At 33.7% G+C, this 17,558-nt stretch overlaps 1 protein-coding gene across 7 annotated transcripts in view; it reads right to left on the minus strand.

The window, feature by feature from the left end:
• LOC148614229 (cell adhesion molecule 3-like) overlaps positions 1–17,558 on the minus strand; it is a 74,243-nt gene that overhangs the window by 44,689 nt on the left and 11,996 nt on the right. The window contains exon 1 of one of the 7 annotated variants that reach the window (XM_088588185.1): positions 920–1,020. The exons of 5 other annotated variants lie outside the window; for them this stretch is intronic. In XM_088588185.1, the coding sequence (XP_088444311.1) occupies positions 920–977 (58 nt within the window). In that variant the 5' untranslated portion in view covers positions 978–1,020. Of the gene's footprint in view, positions 1–919; positions 1,021–17,558 lie in introns of those variants that run through there. One more of the 7 variants, XM_088588191.1, reaches the window with a different exon arrangement.

The raw sequence follows: 17,558 nt of genomic DNA on the forward strand, positions 1-17,558 counted from the left end.
CGAAGTCTACCCGTTTATCTTTTTTTGTAAAACATTCTTTAAGTCTCTAAGGCATATTGCAAACAGGTATTGCTTACAAATTGCAGAGACAAATTTATAAAGAGGTCAATTAGTTTACAACTACAAAACATTTCTTTGGTTACAGAAGCCTTGTGAGTGGAATCAAGTGAAATGTTAATTTTCACTTGGTACGTATAGATAAGATTAAAGATCACACTTAATATCGATAGAACTGCACTGCTTGTGTTTTGACTAAAAATCTTTCCCGCTTGTTGACTTGTGTTAAATGGAAATTATATCATCTTCGAGTACTAAAATATACAGTGATAGTCGGAAATCATTTGGAAATATAATGTTGGAAATCATGATAGGAATCTTAATTATTATAGCATTTGGAGATTTTGAATCTAATATTTTTAAAAGAATATAATCGTATGTATAGGCTACATTCCAACAAATTGGACTGTCTAATTAATATCTTATTTTACTCAAGATTTTAACTCAGTCATTCCAATGATTGGATAAAAAAGCGACCCCGACACGCAGTACTGGTAGAGATTAACGGTCTATTGATATTACAAGCGTACTTATCCTTTTGCAGTTATCTTTATGTAGCGATTTATTACACACACACACATTCATCTGTTTATGTGACACTATTCAATATAAATTCAAGTGGAAATAGTTATAATATTAACAAGACAAAACTCATTGAATGCATTGGTCAATTAATGTGTATAAATGGTGATTAATCGGGTAGAAAATCACGTGTTCGAAATATAAATATCTGAATGTACAGAACACAGATTTTTCTTTCATTTGTTTCTTCTCTGTTAGAACTTTTAACAACATATTTGCAGAATTTTGTTGGGAAAACTGCCTAAAATATCATACCTTTAATCACAGAATAATGCCTTACCTAAAGAAACATCTGCTATAAGATAAACAGCAGTAACCAGTAATACAGTGTACCACATTTCAACCAGGAAGTGTAGAATGATAAAGGTATTACCTATTCTACGTCTATATGTCACTTAAGGTGAAGTAAATTATAACACATAAGATTATTTGTTTTTTATTCTTATTTGCATTATTACCGTAGAGTGCAGTGTTTGCTTAAGGTAAAATTCCCCCATTTTATATGGTATCAGGCAACAATAGGGTAAGGTCTGTACTAAATTAATATTAAAAATATGTTGATTCGTAGTGTACATAACCCCTGTTTAGAAGACTCGGAAATGAGTAATGGAGGTGGCAAGAAAGGGGAATGGATATATAGCGTATTGAAAATTTAGAGGGTGAAAAGTATACCCCATAGAAAAGCTGTAAATAGAGAACAATAGAAGAATAAAATATGTTCTGTGGCCTTTAATGACTTTGTGCATAGGACAAAATAATATCTGCGTTGTACTTTTAAGAGCAAGTGTGTCGTTTTGAACGCTTTAAGTTTGTATATGCATTTAAAATGAAATACAATAAAATAATAATAATAATAAAAATGCAACATGAAAAATAAAAAAAAAAACATAAATAAACAATTAAAACCTTGAAGTAAACAATTGAAAGCATTTGGAAAAGAGATTTCCGTGCTTTTACACACCACACGCTTCAGCATATAAGCAAATCGTCGCTCAAATACTATATTATTGAATTTAATATGCAAATTATTACAATAATACATAAGACCGTATCCCTGAAATATATAAACTTCTAACCAACCTTTTTATTAACGTTGCGAACTTTAATACGCATTTATATTCGATAATACACTTTGCACTTAATTTGGGATTAATTCACTTTTCAAAATTTAACACTACTATACACTTGAATGTTATTACCAAAAAAGTGCTTATTTAGTTTATTTTATATTATTCTGTAGTCGGTTTATGTCCAAAGAGAACTGTTCGATTGGTACTTGCTAGTAACGAAAACATATTTCTGTTGTAGTTCAATCCATATGAATAATTTCAACAGAACTCAACATTTCGATAGAGTATCATTCAATGTGGAAAATTCATGTAAATAGCAAAACTTATATAATAAAAACCTTAAACTTCAATCGTACATGTTTGTATCTCGTTCCTGAATTTAAAACAATCTGTTAAAAAAAAAATAAAAATAAAAATAAAAATAACAAAACAAAACAAAATAAAACTCAAAGAAGCAAAAAACAAAAAGTGTAAGAACAGTTGTATTGTTTTCTTTTTTTTGCAAGTAACCACTCCGCGTTTTAGTTTTAGTAGATTTCGTGCTGAAGGGTTTTTTTCCTTATTGATATGTACCAGTATCTAATTATGTAAATGCATTTGTCCATTAGACATAAAGAATAATGAAACAATTACTCCTGGCAGTCGTCAAAAGGCAAAATAACAAAGTTCATAAATTAAATAGCAATATCAAGGCAATTACCATAAAATTGAAAATAATCGGAATGGTCCTGACTTGGTAAAGGCATTTGTGATGGAAATGGTAGTTAACCAGGTTTTATAGCGTGCTCAATTTCCTGCTTCCATTTTAAGTAGTGCTATTGGGCAAAGTTGCTATCGTTATTACTCAAAACAGTACAGCAGACATATTGATGATATTATAAAAATGCATCTTCAAAAGTCTTTTTGTTGCAAACAAAAATATTTCTTAATAAGATTTTTACATCGGAAGTGCAACTTTATCAGGCAGCACATGAAACGTTGTGTTATACCTTGGGTCCTAAAGCCTCCTTCTTAGGCATTATTATGTCAGAATAAAAATTGCTAGCATAACTTAACAACTCAGAAATGAAAACACCACGAGCTGATGAAGTTGGTATATTACAAATGTACTTAAAATAAAAATGAATTTATTTATTTACAATAAAAACCGGCCTGGGTGTCCTATATTGTTGTACTGAAATGATTATTATCGTTAAAATCGGTGTAAAAATCCAAAAACCGCATGGAGGAAGCTTCGTTTGTAGACTCTTTAATTTCCAGTTGTAGGGGATAAAAATATGGCTTTGGGTCGGTTCATTTAAACTAATCAATATCAATATTAGTACACTAAAAAGTGAGGCTGCCCACGTAGGGACTCGAACCCTAGACCTTTAGATTAAAGTCTACCGCTCTATGGGGGTAGCATGATTTTATTGGTGTGATATGGCGGGTAACGCTTTCATCACGTGTATCATATGCAACGGTATATTGTTCTAGTAAAGTGAAAACGGAGTAAATTGAAAGTTGATCTTTAAATGACAATGACACTTGGAAATGCAGACAAGAACACTATATCAAACCATTGATAGACAATCTGATGATATATATATATATTTTTAAATGGTGCAATATATTGATGTACTTGCACTGTTGTTAAACTATGCCAATAGGAAGTATGAGCAGGGTGGCGCAGTGGAAGCGTGCTGGGCCCATAACCCAGAGCACCGTGGATCAAAACCACGCTCTGTTAATCATATTTTTTTCGATTTGTAAATATGATTTGTGAATTTAAGATTGTTAAGAAGAAATATAAACATGGTCAATATACAAATATCTATATATGTGTAAAATAAGGGACCTAGCTTACTTCACGTTGTAGTCGTTACTAAAATTTCAAAGAAACGCCGATTCAAATAAATAAAGAAACAGATCGCCCAAGAGAGGGGCACAGATTGTGCACATAGGAATATGTTTTGCCGAAAAAAAGTCCCCCAAAATGTGAAATATATTTCAAATAAAAATTCTTACATGCTAATCATTATGTTTGTTCTGTAGTGGTACAATCCGCAGTATTGTAACCTAATTGGTGCTCGCCCTGTGAGGACCTACCAGGCAGGTGCAGTGCCGGGCTCTCTGTCTCGAAGGAGCCCAACCAATGCTACTGGAGGTACGTTAGTTTCGTCTTGTGGAGTCAGGGGACAAACAAGGAGAGCTACTGATCTTAGGAAAATCAAACCAAAAGGAAAAAAAAAGCAACCACATATTAACATGGTGCAGTGGAATGCAGAAAGGGTATCAAACGTCAACACGTTCTTCATGAAAACAATGTGAACATCTGCTGTATTGAAGAAACACATCTGCAAGAGGACAAACCTTTAAAGATCTGGGGATACCAAGTCTTCAAGAGTGATAGAAAGGAAAGAAAGAAAGGTGGTGTAATGACTCTTGTAAGAAACAACATTAATGCCTTAGAGACAAAAAAAATTATGGAGGAAGCAGAATACATTGACATCAAAGCAACTATTGGGAAAAGCTCGTATAACATCTAACATCGTTAACTTCTACAGTCCCAATTATAAGAAACTGTCACTATACACCATACAAATACCAGACAGTTCATTCATCATAGTAGGTGATTTCAACAGCCAATCACAAAGTTGGGGATATAATTCCATGGACAAAAGAGGGGAGACCATAGAAGACTGGCAGGATGAAAACCACTTTATCCTTGTCATCGACGCCACTAACGCGCCTACTTTTTATTCCGGTCGATGGCATACGACCACCACACCAGATCCAGCTTTCTGTACTGACGATATACACAAAAAAAAAAAAAAAACAGTAGAAATGTATGTGACCAGCTAGGAGGCAGTGATCATCGACCTGTCATGATATCCATGTTATGCAGACACAACAACATCTGAGTATGCTCAACTGTCAAGATGGAATTACAAGAAGGCACATTGGAGTATGTTTCAAGCTAGAACAGATGAGCTTACACGAAACATAGCAATAGAGGGAAAGAATATTAACAATGTGGGAAAAGCATTCAACACTGTTGTATTAAAGGCAGCAAAGGAAAGTATACCAAGAGGTGTAAGAAAGGACCACAAGCCATTCTGGCCCAGTGAGATACAGGCAACACACGAGGCACTCACAAGGTCAAAGGATGATGCAGAACTAAATCCCAGGAAAATAACATCAAATTCCAAAAGTGCAAGGCTAAACATCTAAGAACAAAAATTGAATGTCAAAGGAAAGGGTGGATAGAGAAATCATCATCTATGGATATGGAAAAAAATACAAAAAAGCCTCGGAACTTGACAAAAGCACTGAATGATGAGGGAAACACAGGTGAAAAGATCACGCTAGAAGTTGAAGGAGAAATGACCATAGGGAAAGCGGCAGCAAATGAATTTGCTAAAGGTTATGAATAAGAAAGCAACACTGATATACCACCATCACGGAAAAAAGAAATAGGAACTGAATTGAGAGAAAAATCAAAGGTGCCAACATATGAACTTATGCAAAGAGATATCACCATGTTTGAAATAAAGGCAGCCATTAGAAAAATGAAAATGAAGAAGGCACCAGGTCCAGATAATATCACCAATTACATGCTTCAACATCTTGGCACCTTAGCATTAACAACTTTGGTAGAGATTCTCAACCTGAGCTCAACAAGATCAAGTCCCTCAATGTTGAAAAGAAGCAATAATGATGCCAATACAGTCCTGGAACCGATCTGCGCAACGATTTCACGGATCGATGACCGTTGACTGATTGATCGCTGACTGATCGATGACCAATGACCGGTGACCGATCGGATCGCAGTTTTGTTATGTAAAATGACATAAGATATGTTTGAAATAAAAAAATAAAAATAAAAGTATAAACTGATGTTTAAATATATAACATTGTGCAAATATGTGTAAAACTGACAAAGAAAAGAACAAAGAAACGTAAAATGCATTGACCGCTCTGTGGTCACGTGATGCGATCATCAGTTAAATGGATCGGTTTGACGGATAGATGACCAAGCGCAATTTTAGATGCACGGATCGGTTCAGGTACTGTACTAAAGTGAGGAAAGAACAAGTCGAAAGCCTCAAGCTACCGCCCAATTAGCCTAACAAGCAGTTGCTGCACATTAATGGAGCGTATAATCAATAAGCACATACATGCATACTTGGAATCGGAGAACTTTTTTGGTCATGAACAAGCTGGTTTTAGACAGTACAAGAGCACAGAAGATCAAACAACACATCTATCTCAAGTAGTCGAGGATGCATTTCAATTAAAGAAAGTAACACTAGCTGTCTTTGTTGATCTTCAGAGAGCATTTGACAAAGTTTGGAAAGATGGCCTTCTTGTTAAACTTCTTAGATTTGGAGTAAGTGGACGAATGCACAAATGGACCAACTAATATCTGTACAATAGAAGGGCAAGAGTACTCGTAAATGGGAAACATGGCCAAAAAATACTTTTAAAACCGGGTGCACCACAGGGAGGAGTATTACTACCAATTCTCTTCATACTCTATTTGAATGACTTAGTACCAGAGCTACCAAATGGTGTTAAATAGCGCTCTATGCAGACGATCTTGTCCTCTGATGCTATGAAGGAGTAATCAAGGGAACCAAAGTTATAGCGGTAATCAAAAGAATGTAATCCAGGGACAAAGACCAGACATGGAAAACAGACATACACAACAAAGAACATAAAGTAACTAAAACCATACATACAAAGTAACAAAAGTAAATGAGCAACTCGGACTTCACTAAAAACTGGGAGCATGGATCAGATGCACCGGTAGGGTAAGCGTCCTCTGCTTTTCTAGAAACACCCGCCGAGTTGCTAATACAAAGTCAAGTCCGGGGTAGACAAACGAGGAAAGGAAACTATGACCCGTTGAATACATCAGTTTTCATGGTGCTGATGGATACACCATAACGATCCACGAGTTCATGATGACGACCATAAAACTTCTGTAGTGATGACTTCAATCTTGTAGCATCATAACCCTGTTCCAGAAGCCTATTTGTTAGAATTCTAGCGCGATACAAAAAGTCTGCGTAGTTTCGGCAAGCTCCGGCATAACGTATGAGTTGTGATATGAACGTTCCATACGCAGGAGCCGAAGGGATGTTGCCACCGATGAAATTATGAATGAAAAGTCATCAAGTTTGGTCAATAGTTAAAGAATATGCAACTACTGCAAGGTACAGGATACAAGCAGCATTATATATGGTAGTAATGGGCCAATGAGTGGTGTGTTACCATCAATTGAGAGAAAACAACAGCAAACCCTCTTTACACTCTCACCTAAAACCCAATCTGTCAAACTGACCATGGATGACATCCATATCACAATGGAAGATCAGCAAACATATCCTGGTGTAACCCTCGATAAAAGACTTACATGGAAACAGCATATAATGAGAGCAGAAGCCAAAGCCAGACGAAAACTAAACATTATGAGAAAACTTGCTGGTACAAACTGGGGCGCTAATGAGAACGTTTTGAAATCTGTCTACGAAGGAATTGTACGCCCATATCTAGAATATGGCTCTAGTGCTTGGAAGACAGGAGCTAAGTCTCACCATCAGACTCTAGATAAAGTCCAGAATCTGGCACTCCGCATCATCATAGGAGCCATGAAATCAACACTTATTGCTAGTATGCAGGAACTTACAAACATACCACCATAAAGTAAGAGAAGATAATTTTCTGTGTAATTTCAACATCATTTTTAATATCAAATGAAATTATCACCTTTATTGTAATGACTTTTTATGAGCAACTCTGCGGATGTTTCTAGAAAAAAGAGGACGGTTACCCTACCGGTGCACCTGGTCCATGCTCCCAGTGCTTAGTCGAGTTGCTCGTTTGCTTTTGTTACTTTGTATGTATGATTTTAGTTACTTTATGTTCTTTGTTGTGAATGCCTGTTTTCCATGTCTGGTCTTTGTCCCTGGATTGCATTCTTTTGATTACCGCTATAACCTTGGTTCCCTTGATTACTCTTTTAGTTACTTTATGTTCTTTGTTGTGTATGTCTGTTTTCCATGTCTGGTCTTTATCCCTGGATTGCATTCTTTTGATTACCGCTATAACCTTGGTTCCCTTGATTACTCTTTTAGTTACTTTATGTTCTTTGTTGTGTATGTCTGTTTTCCATGTCTAGTTTTTGTCCCTGGATTACATTCTATTGTTTACCGCTATAGCCTTGGTTTCCTAGATTATTACTTGCTCTGACTTTCATTCCACAAAATCAAAGCTTATAAAAACTCTTTGATAATTAATATTCTATGTTAGGTTAAAATTCTTACAATCTATGTATGTAACTTTTTTGCACTTTATTTAAAGAAAATAGTAAATAAATCAAGAAGAAATAAAATATTTTGAACCTTCTCTAATCATTTTATTATCTACAATAAACTTAAATGAAACAATATATTTTTTTAATTAAAAATACAATGTTTGTTTAGATGTTGAACATGTACATTTCAATCCTCGACGCTTCAATATTTAATGCATAACTCGCACCACAACCATTCAATGGTTTGAACAAACGCTTATATAAGATCTGAACAAAATCTTTATTTAACCAAGTATATTTTGAACAGTCCCGTTAAATTTGTTTCACTTACAAATTTAACAAAGCACGTGCTAAAAGGTGCTTGTGACAATACCGAACTTACAATAAACATTTATCGGACCGGTTTGTTTGTATTCTTTTTCGACATTATCATAGAAAATCTGACATCTAACAACAACGTCGTTATCCTCTTGGATCATCGTCATGGTGAATGTGCTTGTACCGTTAAATGTACAGGTACCTGGCATCACTGTAGCTGTTGTAGTTTCGGAATCAAATATTTGCTTTTGATACCCTCTAATCCTGATCCATCTGAACCTACCTTAAGGTTTACCTACATTACCTGTACAGGTGAAGGTAATACTCTGTCCTTCTTCAATTCCAGCTGTAGGTTCAAACATAGGTAGAGTAGCTGGTGCTGCTGGGTTACCTTTGAATATTAAAAAGTTATACATATTATGTAAATATATAAATTTATAAGAAGTCCAACGGGATGTGGGAACTCTACCATCTTACTTGCTTGTGCATTACTATAAAGACACATAGCATATATGTACATGGGGAGGATCAACATAGAATTTTGCAGCCTTGCATCAAATTTAAATATGTATATAGAAGGGTCTGAAATATTTCAAACGATGTTAGAACTGTCAAATTTGCAATCCAAATTTTTGGACGTTCCCTCCACGGGACTCGAACTCGTACCGCTGTGACATCTATGACAACAACACCTGCACAAAGTCCAGCGCCTTAGACCACTTGACCAGCTAGGCTATATAAGATTTATAGCTTTCCCTGGCCGGGTATTCCTCCTCGTAGGATTAATCTAGGGCTGTAACTTAGTACACGATGTATGGTAGTACGGGACAGGTGTTATTAAGTAGGATAGAGGACCAAATTAATGATGCATGTCACTACAAATCATTATTAAACAAACGTCTCAGAATGTGATGCCTCTATTCGCTACACTGCTCCACCGGATCAAATCGATGCAGAGAAGATATTGTAAACTTATAGAACGGTCCGAAAATTCCCAAACGATGTTAGAACTGTCAAATTTGCGATGCAAGGCTGCAATATTTGCGATGAGTGATAGTCAAAATCCATAAATTAATAAAATAATCTGTTGTCTTTTTAACAACACTTGCAGGTAACATTTTAAAGTCAAGCGTTTCCTTATGTATTGTAAAACTAGGACTAGGTTAGTTCCTATCAATAAAAAAAAAACAGATATCCTTTTAAGGAATCGATATGAAATAAAAAAGACAATATTCAAAGCGTTTAATATTTTTCTGATTATTTCAGAACTTTTAGGTATACCTCTTAATTTTTTCTTTATAAAATCTACTTTGTTATTGACGCGGTAATCAAAATTTAATCCAGGGACAAAGACCAGACATGGAAAACAGACACATACAACAAAGAACACAAAGTAACTAAAATCATACATACAAAGTAACAAAAGCAAATGAGGAACTCGGACTCCTATAAAAATTAGGAACATGGCCCAGGTGCACCGGTAGGGTAAGCGTCCTCTGCTTTTCTAGAAACATCCGCCGAGTTGCTCATAAAAAGTCAAGTCCGGATTAGACAAACGAGGAAAGGAAAACTATGGCCCGTTGAATAAATCAGTTTTCATGGTGCAGATGGATCAGCCATACCGATCCACGAGTTCATGATGACGACCATAAAACTACTGTAAGTGTCGGTCAAGATATGAGGCTGACTTCATTGTGTCTGTAGTATCCTTTGTCTCAAGTTCTTTGGGGTAGAGGCGATATATCAAATCTCGAAAGTAGGATTGTTTAAAGATAATACGTCATCTTAATAGCGGAAACTGAGATTAAAGGATCTAGCCAAACGATATACTTTCTTTCGGATCAGATCAGCTATAAAGTCAGACTCATAAGAGTGAAGGAATAGGTTAGCAAGTAAAGGAGCACAATTTGTTCCCATTGGAATGCCGACTATTTATTAAAAACGAGTCTACCACACTGGACAAATGTGTTGTCGATTAAAAATTTCAGCATTTTGTTAACATTTTATTCTGTATATTTGGAAGATGATTTGAAAGTATTTCTTACAAAGTATGAGGAATCTCTATCAAGAAGTATGTATTTGTATCTAGGTGTACCATCTTTTTTGGAAAAACAACGATATATAATGTTTTAAGTCGGGATTTTAACTGAGTATGGGGAATAGAAGTATACAATGTTGAAAAATCATAGGTTTTAATGCTATTATAATCAGATAATAGTCTTGAACTGATTGTCTCCAAAAGATTTTTGGAATTATTTAGGATCCACATTGAATTAATATCACTACGGGAGTAAAAAGTGTTGTTGTAGGGCTGCAGACCCTCTTTGACAGTTGTGAGTATAGAAGTTAAAAGTTTTGAAAGAGGTTTGGTGCAAGCCTTATTTTGTTAAAATTAAAATGATTTAACCATATAAAACATGATACATCTTTTTACATTGTTATAAGTAGATTTTCTTTAATTTGGTCGTGTATCACCTTTCTTGGGCGGCTAGATAGTTGTGATATCACACCATGATATGAACTGGTACAATTTCAACTGTACATATGAACAGACCGGGATGTGATCTTGAACTTGATGTAACGAGTTTGGTAGTTTTCAATCCAATGGAACGTAAAATCTAATTGAAGATATCTTGTCTCATCAGTGAGAAAGAAACGTCAAAACAGTCGATCGAACTGTTTCGTCAATCGTACAACTCCTGTTGTGATGATATGAATAAAGGTTATCCCTGATGTCTATATCACAATATCCGCGCTCTTCAGAAAGTCCGTATACAGATAAAAGGCCCTACAGTAACAGATCAATTGTGAAATGTATACTGCTACTACGAAAGGAGAATCTAATTGGTTGAAAATCAAAATCATAACTGTCATATGGATTTTCGATTCCAAACGCCATTATGAATTATCTACATGAAGGTATCAATTAAGGTCTAGGAATGAAGCAGAGGAACGTATTTCGACTCTCTTTTTTTCAAACGTAGCCCTTGTAAATATCCGTCTTTGCACGAATGTAAGAACAAATCCGGCCAAGAGTGGCGAACTATTTGATCCCATTTGTATTCCGAAGGTCTGCTGGAACCCCAAATTCGATAAAAATGTTGTCCACCAGAAATTCAAACACATTAAAAACATCAAAATCTTTTTGATAGTACCAGTGGGTTTTTCTTTGTCAGCATGAATTTACATTTTTTGTTTGGAGAAAACATTCCAATACCTCTAGTCCTAATATCACATTACTCCATTATATATTCCCTGTTCCCAATTCATATACAAAATTGTCCCATAAGACGTAATTATACAATTTACAAAGCTTTGTTTTAATAACACTAATCGAATTTTAATAATTCCTCGATTTCGCATGCAGTTTGGTGTTTATACAACGGTCGAAGTGACCTCAATAATTGTTCTTGTAAACATAAGTTATAAACGAATATTACTTTAATGTGAGCCCACTGATATTCATGATACAAAATAAGAGCACATAATTTTTATTCTATAATGTGTCAATTAATACAAGATTTGAATTATTTTATTTTTATGATAATCATCAAGGCTTGATGCTTTGCATACTAAATTAGCTTCTTTTTGGTTTGATCTAAAACCCGGAATGGCAACCAATTTGAAGACATATATAAGGTATGCAATATCCACTTTGAGCTATATATTTAGTTTTACAGGACGTAAATGCTGTTCAACGCATCTATATTTTTGTTATTGGGAGTATTATAACAGATACTAATTTAAGAAGAAATAAATTGACCTGGGAGAATTTAATAATGTTAACCTTTAAAACGGAAGTTTTTTAACAGCTTATATAGTTTCCTTGTCAAAAAATTATGTCTGTTTAGTCGCACCGGTAGTGGACTTCAACTGTTGTAATATCAATTCTTTGCCATAATATCTGGAATCATAAAGTAGTTTTGTTACGGATATAAAACATATTTTAGTTTTATCAGAGGTTGTCTCCAATATTCTGATGAGAGTCTTACAAGATTGAACAACGAAATATATTTAGATATGTGGTGTTCGAACGTCGACACGAATGACAATGGTACTGTAATAAAACTTTTCTGAGAGTGAATCTATAAGCGAAAATTATAATTGAAACATAACCAAGTTCATTGAATGTCATTAGACATCAGCGAATATTAATATAAAGGTAAAATTTTGAATTTTTTGATTTTTGAAGGAAATCTTCTATATCATGATTATGAAAGTCCGATTTGTGTGTATTTGTTCAAATATTTTATAATTTTTTTTATCGGCAAAACGAAGAATATGTTAATGTAGTATTCAATATCTATGACACGTGACTTGACACACTTTGACACACGATACTTTATCTTGTAGTTTGCGCGGCTACCTTTACGAAGGGTAACACTTTTTTTTATCAATTGAATCCTATTTGTGTAAAACTATCAATCGCCAGATGCAGTTAAGAGAACATAAATAAAAACAAACCAAAACGAAACAAAACAAACAACAAACCTAACAAACAACAAACATACAAATACAAACAAAAATGCAAAACAGAGCAACACAATAACAACTTTTCCGTCCATTTCCGTCAACTTATTAAAAATGCATACTGCATTTGCAGTATGTGTTTTTGATAAGTTTACGGAAATGGACATTTCATGCTAGCGTCTTTCAAAAACTCATATTAGCGATTGACAATAAAACAACAATGATGCATGTAATAGTTATTATCATTATTGACCGCAAACAATAGTTTGAGTGTAAAAATGTAGGTCGGTAACATTATATAATGTTTTTGTGCCTCAGGTTAAGTTAACTCTATTCAGTTTATTTTCTGCATTGTAATTTTGTTTCTGCGATTGTTTAAGGATACAAATATAAATCATGTGCTGTCAACATTTAGGATGCATCGTCCATTTTATTACGGCAGGTGATATTGAGAATGGAGGTCGTGGAAGTGGATCAATATCATCCATTGTTTTGTCAATAACTACATTGGGCGTTGCAATCGCTTTTCTTTTGTATACAACGGATGCGCAAATCCATTTCAAGACTGATTTCGTAAGATGTACTTTGATAGTAATTACTTGTATAGCCATTTAAATAATAATGTTACTTTGCTTCGACATAAGTAAATCACACACAAGTAAAAGGAAATGCATAAAAGCCATCACTACTAAGCTTATTTGTTTATTGCTTTTTACCGTATTAACAAGTTTCTACCCATTCTTTTTAATTATTATGAAGATTGAGTGTGATGAACTCCATATTGGAACGCTAAGAATAGTGTATAATTTTGTGTTTGTGGTATTTAACATTAGTCAAACGATTGGTCTTTGGTGTCTCAAACTTTTCAAGGATATTCAGAGAAAACCTTGCCTACACAATTACGTTATAGCAATCGTCGTGTCAACAAATGCTTTAACATATTTGTTTTATACATTCAAATTTCACTTTGAAGACAAAGATGTTCACCCGATATCGAATTGTACACTGAATTGTTCAAACTCAGTGGTCTCACAAACTTTAATTACTATAATGCCATACTTTATCCCTCTGCCAATAGAAAATGCACTGCTGGCTATTTTGATCATTAAAGACATTTCTTCTCAATTTAATCTAGACAAAGTGGAAGGAGATGACGATGATAAAAATGAAGACAGTCATTCTCAAATGAACAATTTGGTCTCTACGAGGACAGAATCTGTAAATGAAAATCATTTTGACCATAATGCTTTATTAGAAGCAGGACTTTCAGGCGCAATCGGGGAATCTAGCTCAACACAGCTGAAGGAAAATAGCAAAAATAAAAATGTAGAGTTCGAAAAGCCCAAACAAAACATTTGTGTAAATGGATGTTGCCAATTAATTCCAGAATTATTTACTGTCATTGTTACTTCTACTTTAATTGTTATAGTATGGATTCTGAAACGCGAAGAGGTATCCATTGGACAAAACGTTATATATTTCATGTTGGATTCTGGTATATTGATTGCATGTATAGTTTGTTTTGTTAGTATTTACAAAAACTATCCTACTATAGAGAAAAAAGTGCCATTTAGTTTAAAGCATTACCTTACTTGTTTGGCTTTTTAGGAGGCATTGTATTTGCTGTTCTTCAGTTCATTGCTAGTTGTTACAGAACAGACACAGTTTTACTAGTTTTATTGTGTGGGAAAAATGCAACCAAAATAATAGCAATTACTTTTCAAACAGTTTTGACTATTCGCATGAAAAACGTTGAACATAAACAGACCTCCATGAATAAATGGCTCTTCATTTTAGCCGTCTCAAATTTTTGCCTATGGTTTTACGATAGCTTTAATGAGTCATTATTTGCTTATAACGGAGAATACATGATGACGTTTTTTGGAATCAATACATGGGAAACTGTGAGGCATATTTTTATTCCTTTAATAATTTTCTGCATATTTGAGTGTTTCCTGTTGTTTTTCGAATATTACACGAAACCGTCCTCTCTATCTATTTGTTCAGATGGAACATGTTACACTGTCTGTTCTTGTTTCTTGGATTGCAAGACGAACGAACAAACACCGTTATTACAAAACACGTAAGCGATTCGTGGGTATTGATAGTAATAATTTGAAAAAAGTTTCCGTGTTTAAGACATTTACTTGGTGCATGTTATAACCAAATGTGTAGAATCTTTTTGAATTTAATATATATAATACATTTGTTTGATAAAAAAATATGAAATTAAATACAATTCATTTCCTTGCATGTAACTGGTGTATTGTGTGTTATATATTTGTAATCTGAATCAAGAATGTTGTGACAAAGTTTAACATGCGAAATATTTTTGGTTTATGATAATTTTAATCAAGTTTACAGTTCTGGTCTCTCAAATACATGAGTTTTTCCTCCAATTATCAATTTCAAATAATTTGATGGGCTGAAATTTGAGTTGAGGTAGGATTCAAGGATTCTCTATGAAACCAAACTCTATATATAATGATTATCAAAGTTCGCTTTGTGTGTATTTGTTCAAATATTTTACAATGTTCTTTTTTTATCGGCACTAATCTTAAGCCTTAAAACAATTTGTTGCATGTACCTGCTCAGTTGTTTTTATGTCATTATATCATTAAATAGATCTATGGTTTTATTCTTTATTTTGTAAATAAAAACAACTATGCAATGAATACTGTTTTGTTTATGAAGACATATATGGTTTATTATGTAGAATAACACTTGAAGACTAATGTAAACAGCGCTTATGTGGTATAGATAAGAAGACTGGACAGGCTATGTGGTCGGTATTTCTGATGGAATATCAGTCACCTCCCATTAATACTTTATAGTTTCCAATTAAACAATTCGTTTCTAACAAACACGTATTTAACGAAATCGCTAATTTGGCGTTATGATTTCAAGGGATTTTGATTGGCTTTCTGTTTCGGTATGACACCGACACTGTATATTATTGCATAATGACCTTTATAGCTCAGATTTTTTCACTTTTAAAATATATCAAAAACACATGCATACAAAAATATAATTAAATAAATAAAAGTTAAAATGTACTTAATATAGTTGACAAATGCTAAATATTTTGTTAAATCTTATTCAACAATGACTAAGTCAGATACATAGAAACCTATCTAGACGAACGCTGAATAATTCGAAAACCAGACAAATCAGTCGCATTTTAAAATCCCGTTACATCAATGATGAACCTTGGAAAACCAAGAACCTGTTTAAAGGGGATCCGACAAGTACCCCTGCAGTTCTATCTAACGAAACGTGTTTATTGCGTGTTAAAAGCGTCAATTTTGATTTTTGCAAACAAATTTTACATAACAGTAAATGTGAATTCTTGACAAAAGGTCACATATTTCGTTTCTTTTTTATGGTATCGCAAGCAATTCTCCATCATTTTGGAACAACTTAATAGTACACTTTAAATATGCCGATGTCATTTGGGATACTCAAAATCAAACTTTGATAGATAAGTTAGAAAATGTTCAAATTGATGCAGCAAGAATTGTAACTGGTGGGACAACGCTTACTTCTTTACAAAAACTTTATGAAGCAAATAAATGGGAAACTTTGGCCTCCAGACGTTAAACTCATAAACTTGTTCTTTTCCATAAAATGTTAAATAACAAAACACCGAATTACCTATCAGATCTTGTCCCTGATACAATTGCAAATCGCCACAATCATAACACTACACAAGCAAATAATATCAATAACATTTGTACTCTCACTAATCTTTACCTTCAACAGTGAAACTGTGGAACGAATTAGATGTAAATGTCAAGTCAGTAGATTCTACTGCAATCTTTAAGCGCCTATTATACCGGTACAAGGTTAGGACAAATACTACATTCACGATTGCGATTCAATTCTAGCGCCCTTAATTCCCATTTACTTGTTTTTAAAATCTTGTCAATTCAGCTACTTGTACTTGTGGCAAAATTGAAAAGACTAATCACTTTTTATTCCACTGTCCACTGAAGAACTGAATTCTAGCCTCGCTAGCTGAAATCCCTGTTGAAATCAATACAAATCTTCTAATCTTTGGATCTAACCAACTGAAAAATGATCAAAACATTGCCATTTTTAACTCCACTCAGTTGTATGTTATCAAAAGTAAGAGATTTACTTGACTGTTTCGTATATTTTAAAACTAAAATTCACTGTACTTTTGCACAAGTCATTTTCCCTCTCTTTTTCATCTTCATTTTCAAAATCATATTGTGTACCAAAAAACTAAGTTTTCATCGTATTTTATTTAATGGTTCGTAAATATTATTAGAGTAAGAGCATGCACTATTTATACAAATTTGTCATTTATTTACCTAGGAAACGGATTTATAAAAGCTTAAAGCTTGTTTCCGAATTCTTGCTTACATTGTATTTATGTTATTATACTTTTGTTTGAATTTCTAAATAAAATATATTAACACTAATAGTAGATATATTTGTGCGTGTTTTTTTTAACATTACTCAATCAATTTGTCTTTGTGCCTCAAATTTTGTACGAAATCAACGTTGCCTAACCAATTATTTTGCATCACACGTTGTTGAATTAAACACCTTCATAGATAAATTTTTAACTAAATTTGACATAGAAGTCATTTACATGAAAAATGTCACGATTTATTATTTAAAAAACTTCGATCAAATGATCTTTTATTTAGTTAATGAATTTATGTACTCATAAACATACACTGTTGGCGTTCTTGTTCAACAATGACATTGTATCTCAAATATATTCATTA

The sequence above is a fragment of the Perna viridis genome, chromosome 6, assembly GCF_037379345.1.
Source record: "Perna viridis isolate PV_CMFRI_1.1 ecotype Kerala chromosome 6, ASM3737934v1, whole genome shotgun sequence".
In the NCBI taxonomy this organism is placed as follows: Eukaryota; Metazoa; Mollusca; class Bivalvia; order Mytilida; family Mytilidae; genus Perna; species Perna viridis.